General features: G+C 37.8%; 1 protein-coding gene across 1 annotated transcript in view; it reads right to left on the reverse strand.

Annotated features, from left to right (window-relative positions):
• The window catches only part of CFAP61 (cilia and flagella associated protein 61), a 106,720-nt gene that overhangs the window by 66,964 nt on the left and 20,760 nt on the right, over positions 1-18,996 (reverse strand). The window contains exons 10-16 of the mRNA XM_010575075.1: positions 17,406-17,573; positions 16,094-16,133; positions 14,023-14,162; positions 10,253-10,379; positions 9,348-9,425; positions 7,958-8,164; positions 5,084-5,233 (exon numbers count right to left, since the gene is read on the reverse strand). Of these exons, the coding sequence (XP_010573377.1) occupies positions 5,084-5,233; positions 7,958-8,164; positions 9,348-9,425; positions 10,253-10,379; positions 14,023-14,162; positions 16,094-16,133; positions 17,406-17,573 (910 nt within the window). The remainder of the gene's footprint in view (positions 1-5,083; positions 5,234-7,957; positions 8,165-9,347; positions 9,426-10,252; positions 10,380-14,022; positions 14,163-16,093; positions 16,134-17,405; positions 17,574-18,996) is intronic.

An 18,996-nucleotide genomic window follows, 5' to 3' on the forward strand; every position in this document is an offset into this window, starting at 1 on the left:
CCCCGAGTGATTTCCTGGACATCTACCCAGCCATCCTGGCAACACACAACTCTTGAACAAGTTTTAAGACAACTAGCTCAGACAACACAAAGCTGGGCTGAGCATCTGACTCCAGCTCTTTGTCTGACCCTCTTTCACTCCCTACTTCTTGTCCTGATTTAAACATTTCCTGTAATGCACCTGTAGCATCACTTCGGAAGTACCAAATTAACTGACAAAGTGTTGGTTTTGTTTGGTTTTCTTCAAAATAAATTTATACAACACTGTATGGGCTTCTTTCTGTCTTCTTTTTGTGAGCTATAGCAGGAAAAACAATTCTGAACTGTGCAATAAAACCTGACAGCTTGAATGCAGCCACGAAATAAATAATAATAAAAAAACACCCCCCCCCCAAAAATAGCATGAATAATAATGAAAGGGCAGAAACAAGAAAATAATTCAACAGATGTGTGACATTTTTGTTCTTCATTGTGGATCAGTTATTTTTTGTTAATTATATCACCTATTCTTCCCTTTTATTGATAATTACATGAAGCAGATGGATAACAGAATGCTCCCAGATGGTGAGAAAGCAAACAAGTTTATAAATTGTTTATTTATGAAGAAGTCATTAAAAATTATTTAATTATCTGTAGTTTTCTACCCCACCAATAATTACATGCACCGTAAAGGCCAGCAGCGCTTTATAAGATATTTAGTATTCTGTTGTAACCAACTGTTTTTTAACACAACATGACTGAAATGACTGACAGATGTGCAAAACACAATAATAATCTAATCTGTTCTAACACTGTGGGAATTAAGATTTTGAATCTTTGGATCTTCTGCCAATTGGCGCTTCGAAACTGGTTACTGATTCAGAATACAAAAAAATCAAGAGATTTCCTTTTGATTTGGAACAGCTGTAGAGAGTGTTTGATCTAATGAGCAGACAGAAGCTTTTTCAGGTCTGTGTCCTGAAACCCTAGAGCATGGCAGATGTATGGCCTGATGCAATTTTGAGCTAATATGTAGAACCTCTGATACGCTTGCTGCAGAGGCACAGGCTGAACAGGCATCCTGAAGTCTGGGCACTTCCAGGACTAGATGCAAATAATATCGTTAGCATCTGTGCCATTCCAGAGGGCTGCAATGGGAGACAGCGGAGTCTAATGCCTCCCCCTCTGTGCCTTCTCCATCAATCCTTACCTGATTTACCCACATCTCTTCAGTAGAGCAACGGGAGATAGAGTTTTGTAGGAACAGACACACAAAAGCAGCAGCAAAATGTATTTGCTATCTCAAGGGGTATGGTAAAAACATACTCTGTCATTAGTGACTGTTATAGGAAGATACTACTATGTTCATAAGAATTTGCAGCCCTTGAGGAATGGAGAGCCACTGCTAGGGAAGTGACAGGTCTTCCGATGCAGAGATGAAGCAGCAAAGTTGTGGTTTAAGAGAAAGAGTGAAAAAAATTGTGGCTGCCTTAAAACCTATGCAAAGCTTTAATAAAAAGGCCAGACAACAGAGAGGAGGAACAGGTAGAGTTCCTCAACAGGGAGTCATACTCATTTTAATGATAAGCAAAGAGGCAACACAAATCAAAAGCCTGGCTCAAACTAGAAACGATATTGAACCAAGGGAAATACCACAAGGACACAGAGAGAACAGAGTGGCTGGAAAACTGCAGTTAGTCATTCAGGTAATGGTAAATCATGATTTTATATGATACATTTCTGGATTTTAAGAGTAAATCTCTCTACCTTACACCTAGCTCTCCCAGAAAGACTATAGGAAGAAGGACCTATGCATTCTTAGACACCACAACATACAGCTCATGCTGCCTGCTAGAAGCAGGCAGGAATCCACAGTAGGGTGGCACATGGCATTATCCACTTTTTGATTTTTCCAGACACTGCAGTAGAATAGAGAGATTTGACAGAGGGGCAATGAGAAGAAGTTACCACAAACTTAATATCTGGTGCTCATCTAACAACCGATCCAGACCTGCAGGAAAACCACCTCTCCAGCACAGCCGAGATCCATCTGGACTGGCAATGCATGGGCATTAGCTGAGGGCAAAGCTTTTCTGATTTAGATTGCTGCTTTCACTTCTGGCTTTGGAGGAAGAAATGGGAAAGAGTCCTTGTGGGTCCTGGTTGAGTTATCTGTACTGGGTCAATCTTTATGGGTGAATCTCTTCATGCTCACAAGCAGGCTGGAATGTATTAAATTGGTACACAAACTGATCGAGCCCCAGGGCTCCCAGTGTGCCACTAATGGCCTACAGAGATATAAATGTACAAATCAAGAGCTGTACTTAGACACTGAATGGCTGAGCTGCTAAGCCCCAAGCTGTTACTGGTGAAAAATAAATTTTGCAGCAAGAAAAGGAGAGAGATAGCACAAAAAAAGGCTGGAACAAGAGGAAGGCAGCTGAAAAAGCACTAGATGAGAAGCAGATGTTGATGGCTAGATATCAAGGGGCATCTTGTGGGTATCAAAGCAAGAATTTCATTACAATTATCTCCATCATAAGCGATAGATACTCAAGCAATTAATTAGGACAGGCAGTCAAATGAAAATTTTACACTTCTGAAATTGACTTGCATTTACAATCTTGGTATTGTAGTTTATGTGATAAACTCCTGCCATCATTGCAGAGCTCTTTAAAACAAGAATTACAATGATAACCCAGCTTTCAGGGACAAAGTGGGCAGGGGTTAATGTCAGAAATAAGTGCTTTCTAATATGAGAAGGCAAAGCCTCCTCAGCTAAAACAAGCTTGGTGAGCTAGAATAGAGACGTGTGATAAAGAAAAGAGGAGCAGTCTCAACTACTTGAAATCCTTGCTTGCACAAAGCTTTTAAGATTCTGCAAGATCCTGCCCCTATCTTGTTTAAAACCACCATAACAAAGATGATAGCAGACATTTTCTCTTTACTGCTATCCAGGTGCTTGCCTCAGACAACTTCCCACTAATTCCTACTCCAGCCTCTTTGTTTGCCTTTCACTTTTCTCCCTCTCTTCTCCATGCTTTCCTTAGGACATTGTTTTTCCATTTCCCTTTTACCTCACTTCCTGGCCTGCTAGCATCTTCCACAACCAAAACGCATGTCACCTTGTATCACAGTATTTTTTAAGGTGACAATTCTCAGCCCTTCCACTTTGCAGAGTTATCACATTTAACTCCTTGGTGGGATATTTTGCTCTTTGCAACACAGATTGTGTCCTTCTGTTTACAGAGTGTCTGAGCAGGCCTTTTGATCGCTACAAAAAAGTAGAAGTATAATAATTTTGTGCCTACTGAAATTTGATTATATTCATTTCATAAAATACATCTCATTTTACTTGCAACTTAGCTGCAGGATTTTGCAGGGAAGTGCAAGGTTATTGATGGGAATCAATCTTCCTTTCTGAAACATTAGAGTAGAGAGAGGACAAATGCCTTATGCCTGGCTACTACCAGGGCTAACAAAACATCCAAAATCTAAAAGCAGCACCAGCTCCTTACTTTTACGAGTACGCTCAGTCCCCTATGGTAGGTTATCTCTTAAGTTATACAGTTTTCACAACGTATGGTGGTTAAAGGTAATTTCATTCACTCAACAGAAGACTCGGTTTAGCTTTATATAGTTTCAAATTCTTGGTATTTCAGAAAACTACAGGCAGCAGTAGTGGACTAGCTTTATCCTCAAGTTACCACCTAGGGACCAACCACAGATGTCAGTTTTGACAGAACAAAGTCTGTCAAAAAATCTATAATTAATGCCAGTGCATATGCATGGATAACTTATACAGTGGCTAGCCTTAATTTTTTTTTCAGCAAAACTTTGTTAGCAAACATCTCGCACCTTTTATTCAATAGAAATTCATTAAACTTTTGAGATTTTAAACAATTATCTCACTACCTGCAACTCTTAGAAATCCTCAGGAGGAACCTGGGAATGGAGCAGACAACAGATTTGCAAATCTTACAAACATCGGAAGTCTGTGACTTTCCGGCTCCAACAAAAATGCTAAGATAAGTTCTTCTAGTGAGAAAGCAACAGTTCATTTTAAAGATAAAATAGGAAGTAGTTTAAAGAAAAGCATCAGATACTTTATTCTGCAGAGAAGAGGAAGGCAGGGATGTGCGTGTTGAGGGAAGACTGTTCAACAAAGCCAAACTCAGACCAATAGCCTCAGCTATGTTCTGGATTTTGCTTTGCCAACTGCTGCCTAATTAAGAGTTTTGGATGCCAAAAATTACTAACTGTGAAAAGGACAGCACTAAAATATTATATGGGAGCCCATCTCAGCCAACTGGAAGTTAGTAGACAGACATAAAGCTCCCTAATTATGTTTCTTTAGGAAGTCACAGCTACCTACTGAGAGTATCCATTGCTAATGGTGTTTTTCCTAATATTTCAGGTTTGGTAGTTACTCTTGTGAGGAACCATCTTCACATCAAATTTTAGTTACTTAAAAATATAAGACAGAATAAGGTGTAAGTTATTTCACAAATGAAATTTTGAGACTTCTAGTTTAGAACCTTCAGATTGCATGAGTGCTATGCAAATAAGAACTGTTTGGTAATGAAAACAATCTTTTCCTTTGCTGTTAAATCATTCCTGATATTTTTAAGTGTTCTTTCAGGGTATCTTGTGCATGGAAGAAACCTGACTTTGGGACTGAAAAATAAAATTTACTTAAGCAGTTTCTACAGAAATAGTCAGAAGCATGACATTGTATTTTTTCCACTTGCAGAGCATAATACTTAAACAAATTTGCCAGGAAGAAGGGCTGAACAGTAAGTCAGAGCATTTAAAATGTGTTGTGAGTTTGAAAATAAGGTCATGAAAAAATACTGTTACAATGTAAGCATTTAGTATGTAAATGTTATAGTTCAGTGATTGCTCTTTGTAATGTGTTTGAAACTCAAGCTTAGAAGAAGTGATGGTTGTGCAGAAGCAAAGTTGGGATTGTAAGGGTATGGACACCATGTTTAGTGTAATTAAGAAGCAACCTATCAACACTAAGATGGTAATGCCATCCCATCTGCCAAACCCTGCATTAGCTGGCGCTATGCCTCTTGCCTGCTGCTGCTTCTGTTACCCACCTGATCCTTGGAGACCTGCTCTGATGGAGCGTTTATGCCAAGCTCTTCCAGAGGATAGACAATCTGTCGTCTTGGTCGCACGGGAACCATGTAATGAAGGGCAGATGTCAGGGAATGGGCACAGGGATTCTGAAACTGAAAGACAGCAATCTATATTTCAGCAGAGAGAATGTCAGAACAGTGCATCACAGATGTCTGTTGTATGGCTTTGCAAATACAAAATTCTTAGCTCTGTTGGCTAAATCTGAGAGAAAAATCAGCAAATAAACAAACATACTCAGAGCAGAGGAATGAATTGCAGATAATTCCTGACACTAATGAAGATAATTATGAGAGTAATTACATTACTATCTCTGTGGGAATGACAGATAAACAAGTGGTTTGGTTTATGGGATTTTTCAGCACAAGTATTTTCCCCAGGAGGATATTTTTCTCCGTAGCGATCATGAATCAGCTTGATTTGACCTCATTAAGCTATGTTATCTGCTTACTGCTAACCTTTGCTTGTTTGGCAAAGAACGGTTATGAATTTATATAGAAATTCTATACCAACTAAAATGTCAATTTCATCCAAGTGATAAATGTTAATAAACTGGCATAAACTTGAAGTGAACAAAACCCCTAATGCTAATGTGAATAGCATAGATCATTAGAAATAGCTGTGTTCCATTTATTGTAGCTTGACTGGCTCTGTCATAATTTACAACATGAAAGGGGAAAAAAATAATTAAGAGAATTACAGGAAATAGAGAATGAACATTAATGCAAACTAAATTGCACTGAAGTACAGTTCCATCCATAAATATTGAAAAAACTTGATGTTACTATGTTGAAAACTGAGTAAAATATCACATTTACCACTTATTAGAAAGCAATGATAAGCTGAAGTAACTTAAAGGAACTCTGTAGCCTGGAAGTAGGCCAAACTGGAATCATTAGTAAGATTCAACTTTTCTCTTCTCTCCACTGCCATTAAACTGCATTTTTGTAAGTGCCTCTTAAGAACCTGAGAACCTAATGCTATGCAAGGACATTGGTTCCTCAAGAGAACACTTAAAAAACTCCACAAATGCACACAGGAAAAAACATCCTTCTGAAAATGTACCTATGTCTAACCTGTCAAAGTTCCGATGTTAAAAAGAGTGGTGATTTCAAAAACACCCAAGTCACTGAGGACAGAATTCATCTCAGTCACCATCTAAAAGCCAGGTGCTTACTTTAGCTAGCCATGCAGACACCCCCCAGAGTTAGAGAGATGAGCATCTCCAGAGAGCAATTCTTTCTGTCCTAAGATAGGCAGTTATGATCGATGGATGAACTGCCCTCTGGATGCACCGTGTTTTCTCCATTAACGCTGGCAGGAGCCTAGGTGATTAGGCTGGGCCAGATAGTAGCTTTAGATAGCTACACATCAATGACTTGACATGTTTGAAAATTTTACCTTGTGTTCCCTTTTCTGACATGAGACTGATGACAAGACACACACATGAGTATTTTTGAAAGAATCTTTTATTTTGCTTCCACAAATTACATTCTTCTCGGAAATGGATTTTCCCACACAGCGTTAGGTTCTTATGGTTCTCCTGTGGCACTTGCAGAAACACAAGACACATTTTCAATGACAATGAGGTGCCTAGGTCCCGCTCACTTCTGATGAAACACAGTCTAGAGTACCTAAATCACTTCTGAAGAGTTCTTATTAACCACCTTGATGTGTTTCTAATATTATCCCATTGCATTTACTTATGCTACATTATGCCCAGCAACATCATTCCTTTTTTCTTCCCCGCCCTCCACTTTGTCCTGAATCTAAACAAATACTGGTATCTCTCAAAATTAATTATGCAGCTGAGTGGAGGTATGTGGGACAGTACAACTTGATCAGGTTATTAAACTATGACAGGAAATACAAATCGTTGTTAAATATAAAGACAGAATATGTGCTTTATATGTTGTCATTTAAAACCTGATTGGTAACTGATTTTGCAAGTGATAAAGGTATACCAGGTGTATTAGCATGTTAAAAACAATTAAATAGAAACTATTATGTTGGTGTCCTCAGTTGATGAGTTGTGAGTTTCTTGTTTCTTCACCTATACATCCAACACAAGGGCAAGAAACAAAGTCAAACCCAAACTACAGCTTACAACTCAGACACAGACTCCTAACATAGGCAGGAGTGGGAATACTGGATGCTTCCTACTTCATCCTAGAACCAATCTATTGGGAACGGGCAGGAAAGGGCAGACACGGGCAGAAATGTGACTATCAGTACTAAAGCACATTTATGGAGGGGGCTGACACAATGCACGAGGCGAGAGCAATACACGAACCTATTTGGGTAAGAAGCAGATATACTTCTTCCAGAAACAAGTGAGGAGGTAGCAAACAAATTATTCCTCTGCTGTGCTGCTCCCAGGGAAACATACTACTGTGTGTAACTTAAGACATCTAACTACATTTAGAGAACAGTTGCCCTAGGATCCTCTAAATTAAATTGAGAAACAGAGATTTGCAAAGAGTGAATCAGCTCAGAAGGAGCCACCCCCTAGGAAGAGGTTCTCTCCCTTCACAGACTAGGCAAAGAGCCAAGGCCAAGTACACTTCAAATTCCTGCTCCTCCACGTGCTTCCTAAAGACACTGGGCAGGTCTGGACTCCCATGCACTACTGAGCATGCTACGGACTAGCCCTACTATGCAACAGCTATGTCCATGAGTGCAGATTATATCATGCAAGAAGAAAAGAAAGTACAATTTGCTGCAGGTTGCTAAGAAAATTCCTGTTTACAGTCATTCACAGAAGCAAAGAGAAAAATAAAGCGAGCAAAGGTGACAATATTTAATATAAGAAATACAAATAACTTTCTCCTTACCTTGCCTTCCACATACTGTGGATAAATAGGATAGTAAAGAGAAGATTTGCGGGCCAAGCGAAGAATCTCCTTTAGAAAGTGTTTTGTATAGTGATGAAATATAGGATTCAAGACAAAGTGGTAAAGATGTCCATGCTCTTCTTGCTGGTGGTGATTAAAATGAATAAAATCTTCAATGTTGTAATGTGATCGAATGTACTCAATATCCTAGAAAATAAGAATTTGGAAATCAGCAGTGATGAAACAGCTACATTTACAATATTTTAGCAAGTGCCAACAAGATGCTTTCTGTCAATTAAGGAACTAAATTTGAACACTGAAATTAAGTGCCTTTAAGAGTTCTTCTCAATTAAAGCACACTGACTGAACACATTTTTCTTGAAAGTCTTTTCATTGTATCAGAATCTATTCTTGCAGCTCGCCCACCTTCATTTACAGGGAATGCATGTTTGAGCCTTTCACAACAATGTCTGATACAGGTTAATAGACATTCATGGAGAAAAAAAAAAAACCCAAACAACTCTGTTTTGCTGAGTTCAGGACAGAGAAGCCTAAACTGTCCTTTCACAAAACTTAAACTGAAAAAGGGGAATTTTACAGAAAAAAGCTGTGTAAGAAATGCCCTCCAACAAGTCTTCCGTGTTGAAGTGATAAGCTGAGATTTTTGCACATTTATACACTCAAGAGAAATTGCTATATCCTCTTATCTCAATGCTCTTAATATAATTAAGAGCTATTTTTGAAAATAGGAGTGACTACTCTATTTTGAAAACTGAGCATTGCAGCTGCTGAACATTCTAAAATCTGCCTTTTCAGTCATGCCACAAAGTAAGCCTTAAAGCATTTTTACCTTTCAAGAATAATGTGCAACATAGTCTTTTTTTTGTACTCCACTAGAGTACGTGCTTTTTATTTGTTTTGAAGTTAAGTGTGTGATTCATAAACATTCAGAATCTACTGTTGGAGAAAAAAGTTAAGAAAGCAAATCTAGAAAGACAACAACTACTCTTTGCAGTACGCATGGCAAAACTGCGTATTGACTTTGGAAATCAGGGGGCAAAATAGGCGATTATAAACATATCTAGAGGCAAAATGGCTTTGTACTAAAGAACCAAAAAGAGGTGTAGGAGGCATACTTCCAGAACGCATCAGCAGCTTCTTGCAAATCACAGGATGATTTTTTTTTTTCATCTGTGTGTCAATCATCATATATGAGAAGGGAAATAATAGAGTCTACACAGTCAGGAAAGAGAGAAAGAAAGTTTATAGAGGCAGTATCTTTTAAATATACTTTCTGTTAGGTACATGTATAGTGGCAAGCACAAAACTCAGCCTTTAGTGTTGAGGGCTAAGCGTTACAGTTTTCATACAACACAGAAATAGAATTTACCATTTCATCTCTGATGACAGAAACACCAACTATTTGATCCAAAGCTTCTGCTATGAAAGCCTGTACTGGGATCCCATCCTGCAAGGCAAAAGCAACATACGCATGTTTCCTATTTCATTAGTAACCTTCCTTTTTAATTGTAACTGTGTATTTCACCACACAACCACAGTTAAAATACTTTCCTCCCAGTATACATTCTACACACTACCCCAATTTAACCACTCTTCCTTAACTCAAGGCATAATGTTTAAACAATGTTCATGGCTGGACTCGACCATGCAGAAGTTTACTAACTAAAGTTCCAATTAGGACCTAGCTGCTACCGGAGTGCTATAAGCTCAGCCACTAATTTAGTTGTGGGTTAAGTTCTGATCTTAAGAAAGAATATTAATTAAAACAGATATTCTCCATCAATAGTTGTATAAAATGGATTTCCCTCCAGCTGTATGATTGGTAATGATAGTGCTTGGGTTTTTGTTTAAGCAGCATTTTCTGTCACACAACAATAATGCAGATGTTCCCAGGCATATGTCTGGCCACATTATAGGAAGGAGAAAGAGACCCCCATCATGTGACAAAACACAAGTACATATTCATCACACAACCAGATGTGTGTGCAAGAAAAAGCAACAATGCAAATCAGGCTCTGGGTGGCCAAAAAATGCATCCAGCGTTCTTCTGTCCCTGCATTTGAAAAATATCCAAAGAAGAGGGTAGTTGGTATAGGCCACAGGTTAGATTAACTATCAAGTCAGGCTGAATACAGTGTATACTGACTGTTGATACTAACTTGAGTACCTATATATTATATATAGTATACTAGTTTAGAGTAATGTAGTAAATTCTGGATGTTTATACCAGTATTTACCCATTCTTTTGTAAGTATACTTGCAACAAATACTCACTGGATCCCTGCGAGCCAGAGTAAATATTTTTAAGTCATTCAATATACTTTCATTCAAGCTAAGGGTTTTAATGAGCATTTTGACACCAAGTAGGTCATTGGTTGTTGCCCTTCTTACACTAAACGACCTATAAGAAAAAAGGAAAAAAGAGAGCAAAAATTCACTCTGTGACAAATTAAAGACCATTCCCATGCTTAAGACAACATGCCTTCCACAAGCACCGAACACATCTTTCACAAGTTGAAATTGATTCCTATATGACTATTGTTCCAAATGTATATATTAATTTATTGCGTGATAACATAAAAGATCACGCAACATCTACTTAAGAGAACTCAAAAATCCTTCTTTAACTGTTACTAAACACTCGGTCTTTCTGTACCTACAGCCCAATCCCTCAAAGCAATGACTAACTATGACCACAGATATCACCTAATCTTCATGTGAATAAGAGCCAGCAGAGAAAGGAGGCAAAGAACCTTTTAAAATTGAAGTAGAATACATAACTGCACACTGACACACATGGGGAAAAAAGAAAGAAATAGAGAAAGATAAGAAAAGTAGAAAAAAGGAGAGAGAAAAAAATAAAACAGAGCCAACTGTCATCCTTGGATATGATACAAAAGAAAGGCAGTAACATCAGTTTCTCCAACAAGAACAAATTACTAACATTTGTGTTAGGCCTTGGTTCTTTAAATACTAATGAGGATAAACTGACATGAATAAAATACCTCTGATAAACATAAGATGGACAGTTAGTAATCACACAACAGTGACATGGTATAAAAATGTCTGTGCGATATGTACAGCCAGCAACATGTTAGCTACAGACAGGAATATCCTGGCACTTACCTAGTTTACACACTCTGTTACAAAACATCCTCCCACCCACTAATTATGAAAAAAAATTATTTCATAGTGACAGTCTATAGCAGCTGAGGAACTCTCTTGTGTTGTCTGTTAAAAGCATTGACCCTTCCTGGTTAAACAAGGCTCATACAATAAAGACTTACAGACTGCTGTTCAAGGAACTGAATTACAATTTAATTTCCAAGAATTAAGTTCCTTCACCCACAGGTAAAAAACTTGACGTTCATGTAGTATAACTTCCATTCTTGTTCTTCTTGTTTTCAATTTAAACTTGCATGTGATATTCTTCAGCCTAAGTCACAGTCACATTGAGATTGACTTTGTGGACCATGGTTTTAATGACTAGCACTAGTACCTTAAAAAAAACCAAACCTACCAAGTATCTGATATGTTATGGGAAATTTCACAGCTCAATCTCATTGATAATTTTCAACTTGATTATTTGAGTGCTCAAAAGCATACATTTGATTACTAAATTACAAACTAATCCTGAGTTTCTAAGTGAGCATCAGCTTAGTTTCCATACTTGTTAACTCATTTCCACAGACAGTTAATTGCAAGATCAAACAAGTGATGAGGATGATGGTCAGCAAGACCAACAATATGGTTCACTCCACAACCCATGAGCATGCTATCTTTCTGCTACTCCACTGAGCCCAGCACGTGAGTTTTTCTTCCCACCCATGTCCAAGAGAAGGCAGTTGTGTCAATAATGAACTATATTTTTAATATGATGAAAAACAGAACATGCAAAAATTTGAAACTGTTTCCTAAAACAATAAACAAAACCACTAGATCCACTGTGAGTATGAAATAGTAGGAAGGACTATCCAAGGTCTGTGCTCATTTCTCTTCCAGCAATGAATTAACTCATTCTAGATGCCCGATTCCTTTGACTGCTCAGAGACCAGGATGCTATTATTATTATTATGCTTTTTAGTGAAAATTGAGGGAAAGTATCCATTAAGCATTTCAGCCTATGCCTTGTCATCTGTTATTTTTTTCCTCCTTCACTGTTAAGTAGCAGACCTGTACTTCCATTTGCTGCACTCTTGCTTTTTGTGTACTTAACACTTTTTCTTATTCCTTTTACAATCTTTACTAATCAGTATCTCATTTTGTGCCTGTGCCCCTTCTGATTTTGCCCTTTCATGTCTTCATACACCCATCTTCTTACCCCTGTTTTTCTTTTAATCCATTTTCTGTGACTTCCTTTTTACTTACATGCCTTTCGAAAGCCCTTGATGCAAGTACAATATATTGATCTTTTAGTTTTTCATATTTTAGTTTTACCTAAGACAGTATCTGCTGTTGTGCATTGCATTTTTTGTTCTTCAGAAACTTTCCAAAAGCTTCATCAGGCTTATTCCATAGCTTTTCTGATCCTGAACCTCAATAAAAAGCTATTTTTCCTTACTTTCCTGCACAGCTGCAGGGGGGTTTGGAAAATATGACTAACGACCCTATTCTGTTTTCATGGAAGGGCTGGTATCATTTGGAATATGCACAATTTAATCAGAATTGCAAGGTGTCTTGTTCGGGGTTTTTTTGTTTGTGGTTTGGGTTTTTTTTAATTTATTTTTTTAAAAACTTTGATAACAAGTTTAATTTTGACCAAAATCACAAGAGGACATATGACTACCAATCCTACTGGTGGATTACTGAACAGCTGTGACTGAGATTAACAGAAATTACTCCAATGGCTTTCTCTTCAGCCAGCTGGATTCTTACATAGTACACAGAAGCCCAATTTCATTCATGGTAAAAAGCTTCTGCACAGGTCCAAGAGTAGCTGGCCAGTTTCTGCATGAGCTATTTGTATACCACCAAAGGTGGTTAAGTATGCAATTAAAATGAAAGTATTTTTCTAAAACCACACAGTATTTAGCTACATTAAGACAAAAGTAAAGGAAAATCTCTGACTGTGCCACAACTTCAGCTTGGTATTTGGGCCAGTATAGGTTTATTATCCAAACAAAGCATTGGAAAACTCACACCATGTAACAAAAGTCATAGCAAGAGAGGTTTTGTGTCCCAGTTCACCAGTATTTCAGACTACAGAAGCATTCAGAGTATCACGGAAATTGAAAGGTATGAAATAAATGATTCAACACAAAAAATAAGAGAAAAATTATATAAAATAGATACTCAACAATGAGGCTACTGCTGTGTTCTGCATGTTCCAGAAATGCATTACTGCATTTCTCGTTACACAATGTTTCCAAGAATTAAATCTAGACCAGGCCTTCAAGTACCAATGTTACGCAACCTGACCCAAGTCCGAAGGGCACCATGTTTCTCTATTGGCCTTGGTCCACAACAAGGTAACTTGGAAGAAGCTACTTGTCCATACCAATGTTCATCTTCATTAAGTTAGTACTGTATATACAAACTTTAAATGAATCCTCTCACTGCACTTTGGTTTTACTTAAAGGAAACTATATATAAATGCTAGCAGTCAGAAGACTGCTTGCTTTTACATTTTTAATTTTTAATCTCATTTTTTGTTTCATTAAAAATCATGTCACTAACTACTACTTTATTTCACTGAAAATATAAAGCTATTTCCACATTGTCTAGTATAGAGCTGTGTGGAGATACATCAGAATAGGGTTAGGATTCACTCCAGAACAGGAAGCAAGACAGCTGCAGTAATGCTGCTAAAGACTAAGTTATTTAGCTCTGCTCCTAATTGCTCCAGGCACAGTCCTGTGCTATTCAACCATACTGTTTTGGGGACTCAAGCTACCATTTTTGCAAGATGTTGCGCCATACTGTGCAGAACACCAGCTTGGTCTGTGATAGCAAAGGAATACTCATCTGGTGCTAGGTTGGCTGGTGCAAGTATATTCCATAAATGTAGTTCAGAGTACATCATTTGTGTCATGAGGCACACTCACTTGAGCAATCCTGCACGGTGGAACACATAAAGCTCCTCACCAAGTTTGGAAGTATAGAGAGGGACAACCCGAACAAAACTCTGGATCAGGTGGAACTCTGGTACATGATGTGGTACGAGGATGACACAGAAGTCTTTGTCCTGAAAGATTTGTAGACAATAAAGGCTTAGTGATCTCAATGTAAGCTTTACACAAAAGCTTCAGACTAGAGCAGATAGAACGAAAACAAACTGAATGTAATGCTTACAATGTACTCCAAGTATTGCTTTACCTAGATGGCTTAATAGCTAGGCAGCACAAAGGACTGATGAGCTGAACATTAAGTTGGCTCACAGAAATGGGTCTTTTAGCTCCCACAGTAAAGACTTATTATTTAATACCCTGATATTCCCTAACAGTCCTTTTTTTCCACACACACTCTCCTCCCCATCTTTTCTTCCTCAGTAGAATACTTCAGTTGGAAGGGTCCAACAATGATCACCTAGTCCAACTGCCTAGTAGGAACATTATCTCTATGCCCACACCTTTAGGGCCAACATTTTCCCTTAAAAGGTCCTTTTTTTCTACCTTACTATTCTTCTGCAGTGAAATTTCAGGACAATGTACGTCTGTCTGTCTGGGATCTTTTGCAAGTCTGCAGCCAAGTGAGACCACCAACTAGAGCACTATGTCCTAACGTCCTGAACAAGCACCCAGTGTGTACGCATAGATTGTCTTTGCACTGCATGCACAGTAGACTTAATGAATGCAAGTTTGTACATACACAGTGATGTCCAGCTTGTCCCAAATTTGCCACTGCTGGCGTGCATGCGCTATAGGTGCATATGCCTACAAAGACATGCTGTATTGGCAGTCAATGTTATTGTTCAGAGAACCTGTGCTGTAAAGGCTGCAGAGGTGCAAAGGAATGCAGGAATCTCCACTGAATGCTCTCAGATGAAAGAGAGCATCCTCTGGAGATGAAACTGCATGCCACAGATAACTTCATCCATTCAAACTGTTCAAGCACCCCCTTCCACCAGAGTCTCTCCCGTCTCTTTTTATTGAACATATGCTTTAAGATAATCTCACTGCACACAGGGACATTGGAGAACTCTGACAATTCATAAAGATGCTTCATGCAGCATGATAGATGCTGAAAGACTCCCAGGTAGCACAGATCTGGAAGACGTTTAATTGGTTTACTCTGGCTTATTATTCTATGGCATTTTTTCAGTAGAAAGATATTTGAATCTTGTTCCTTATCTTTAAGCACACTACGTGATTAATTTTTTTTACTACACCTGGTGATTCCATCATGACATTTTGTTTCAAGGAGTGACAGGTGCATTGCTGGATAGATAAACTACTTAAGAGATATGAAATGTTTTCTGTGTTCACTTTCTCTGGGAACTTTCTTCGGTGGTAAGCAGCATTTCTGAACATGCTGATATTTAGGGCCAAGGGTGTATCTGTGGTCACCAGGACCTGTCTCTAAAGGATGCTACCATGCAGTAATTTTAGTGTGAATTTACAACTCACTGTAGTGTGTGTTAAGAATGTCTCAGAAAGTGTATTTTGTTACCTCAGATAAAGATTGATCACACAGAGCATTAGTGTGAAATAGCTACTGCACTGTAAATTTACATCTTTATTTGCTGCAAGTTAGCTTTGCCCTAAACATAAACCCTTGGTGCCACTGTTTAGGCTATAGGTAAATACTCTGGATTTCCTTAGTAGTGCTGTTTTCTAGGCTTTAACTCTTCTACTTTAATGTATTTTCCCTGATTTTATTTTTAATTTAGGTACAGTCTGGATCTATACATGATTTAAAGGAGTTTGAAACATATGCTTTCTAAATCTGCATCTCAGAAAAGTCCCTATGGAACATAAACAAATGACGTCCCAAAGCAGCCAAGGAGAGGAGTCAAACTCCTCAGGGTAACTCAGCCCAGGGCAACTAGCCATAGCATACTCCTGTGAGTCACTGACTTACTCTGGCATCATATCTAAATACGCTGGCTGACAACTGCACTACCATCCCATCATACATACATATCAATACAAACTTCAAAACTTTAATTGTACATACTGGAAACAGCTTGAAAACATAGTGCAAAAAATCCAGCGATCTGCAACCAAGAGTAAACATTGTTAAATAAAGCATGTATCAGAGATCCTATACATTTCAATATTTACATCCCCTTAAGTGCAAGGAACATTTATTCACAGCGCTAATCAGACAGTCCTGCTAGTTCATCATTAATCAACTGCAGATATTGCATGCTGCACATCAGTTGTTGACTTCTACTGCTTAAAGCATCACTATTAACAAGAATAAACCTGAATGCTTGAAATAATATTAAAAGATCAGGCTCTTCACTGAAGGAAAAAAAAAAAAATTACTCTCATGTCGTTGACTCCAACATTTTTCAGAAGTCATTCATGGACATTCTGGACATGTCAGAGCAGCATTAGTATACAGCAAACATTAACTGAGGTTACAAAGCATTGTTGCTGTATTCCACAAGATTTTCATCCAATACCAAGAGTTCTGTCAGTATCTACTTGGCAAACCTATCCGATGTACTTTATCAGACAAACAGGAACATCAATACTTTGAAATTGTTTTTGAACACTTTACTTCTTTCCACTTCTCACCTACTGGTTTAGAGTAATTCCACTCTCTTTTCCATAGTGACAGTGAAATGTGACATTTGAGTTTAAAAAGACATGAGAAATCTAACAAATTCTTCCTGTTTCTCCTAAGTGTCAGGATATCAAAGAGCTCTTAAACCCATCAGAGTTATGCTGAAGCTTTATAAAATATTTTTCTACTGTACAAAATGTGTCTTTTTGAAGAAATTCAATACAGATATATATACCTAAATATATTGATAAAACCCCTTCTCCCTCCAGACCTATAATTAAGTTCCCTTTAAATACTTCACCAATAATATTACTGAATGAAAAGACAAATAATTTCTAATTAAAATATCTATGATTGAATGAAAACTTAAAAAAAAAAAAGCTGTACATACAGATCTGGATTGGGGTATTATATATTCACCTATATAATACATAATTATAGCTAGTTAATAGAATAGCTAAATGGGGGGAAGGAAAATGCCATTGCAGTGCACAGTTTTTTATTCTCTGGTATCCAGTACCTTCTTGGCAGCAAGGCACACAAGAATGGAGGTAGGAGATTTTTCAGGGGGCTTAAAAAGGTATGAAATACCTGCAGATAAACTAGCAATCTCATTCCTTCACATTTCACTTTCAATGCACTAATAAGCCAGGTAACAGCTGTACATTTCAGAGATGGAAACATTTAGCAACTTCACTGGGTAACACAAATTCCCAGTAGTAAACTTCCCTTGAGGGCTAAGATGCAATCATACCTACACTTCAACCAAACTACTATTTCTGGATCCACGCTGTGCAGCGTCAGCAGTAACTCCTTCAGGACAAGATTTGGAGATACAGTCAGTATTACTTCATGCCATCCTTTCAACATATTTGCTTTTCTAATGTTTCTTTTACAAACAGTTGGATCAAGCAAACGCAAGCTAGGGAAACATACAAGCAAAATATTTGAAAACACCAAGATCTACAGATTCCTCAGCTCTGAGAGGAGGATCTTGCATGAGTTAATCTTAGGAGAAGTCTTCAGAAAGGAATGCTATCTTCTCCACAGATACCCATCTTAGAATCCAGACTGTTCCAGAGATGTCTCCAGGGAACAAGGAATGGGACTGCAATGTTGAATGATAACCAGGGTGAAAATATCTTGAACAGAAACAACAACGGTGCATATGAAGGACAGAATGTTAGAAGGGGGCAAAAAAGTGACAGATCCTTATCCTAAGCAGGATACTATGAGCAGAGAACTTAACTAGTCTACAGAGAGGTTATTTCCCCACATAGGTACAGATCACTGCTTTGAATTGCTGTTTCACTATGATGGAGTCATTCTAGAGCAAGTCCCTCACCTCAGTATTATTTTAAAATAAAGTTATTTTATTCCAGAATAATTATCTTGCTTGAATTTTATTTTAGACTAGATTGTCTATAAATAAACTGTTCTGAAATGGACTCTCTGCAATGTGATTGTTCTATCGCATGTACATTGATCAGTGTTTCTAAGTACACCACAGATTTTTAGCACTGCATTTCTCTCTCTTCCTAATGAATTTGAGCTATTATTACTTGGTAAATATGTACCAAGAAGGCTATATGTTTGCTTTTCTTTGGTAACGTAGGATATTTGCATCTGTAGCAGATTCAGTGTTTATCCCTTTGGGTAGGGCCCCTCCTTAATCAAGAAACAGCTTAATAAACAGAATTAGTTTTCAAGGAGTTCTGATTTTTCTTCTTAATGAAGTTTATTCCTAAATTTCCTTTAAGCCAGATAAGTTCAGAAGTTGTCAGTCACCAATTATTACTACTACAAGTAGAAAGATGTTTTTTCAAATGGTACTACAGTTGTCAAATTCATCATCTATAAAGTCCTTGCTACTGATACCTTGTGTCTCTAGAAATTACATGTATATAAAACTGTGGAAGATCTTGGGTGTGCTAAGCCTCTTTATATCTACTTTTTGTAAGTATCTACATGTTTTATCTTTCTTTCTAGGACCTATAAACAAGAGCAGGGCTCATTTATAATCAGAATGGGCCAATGTTCCTAAAGATGCTTTTGCTGATATGGTTGAGTATAGGTTCGCTCTTAAAGGGTGCAGAGAGATTTGGGGAAAAAAAATGTCTAAACCACATTTATAGATCTATTCTACTCCACCAGGATCTAAGAGTCCAAGGTCAGCAGCAGCAATCATTTTAAGATAAAAAGCCTTTGTCTTCCCCCTACTGTAGTGGATTCTAGAAAACCGCATCAGTTCTCTCAGTGATGGGAGACTTGAGTGTTTAGAAATGAGAACATTTAACTGCAGAGTTAAAAACAGCTTTATCGCCCCATGAAATGAGATGACCAGT

The sequence above is a fragment of the Haliaeetus leucocephalus genome, unplaced genomic scaffold (assembly GCF_000737465.1).
Source record: "Haliaeetus leucocephalus isolate CR32 unplaced genomic scaffold, Haliaeetus_leucocephalus-4.0 Scaffold450, whole genome shotgun sequence".
Taxonomy (NCBI): Eukaryota; Metazoa; Chordata; class Aves; order Accipitriformes; family Accipitridae; genus Haliaeetus; species Haliaeetus leucocephalus.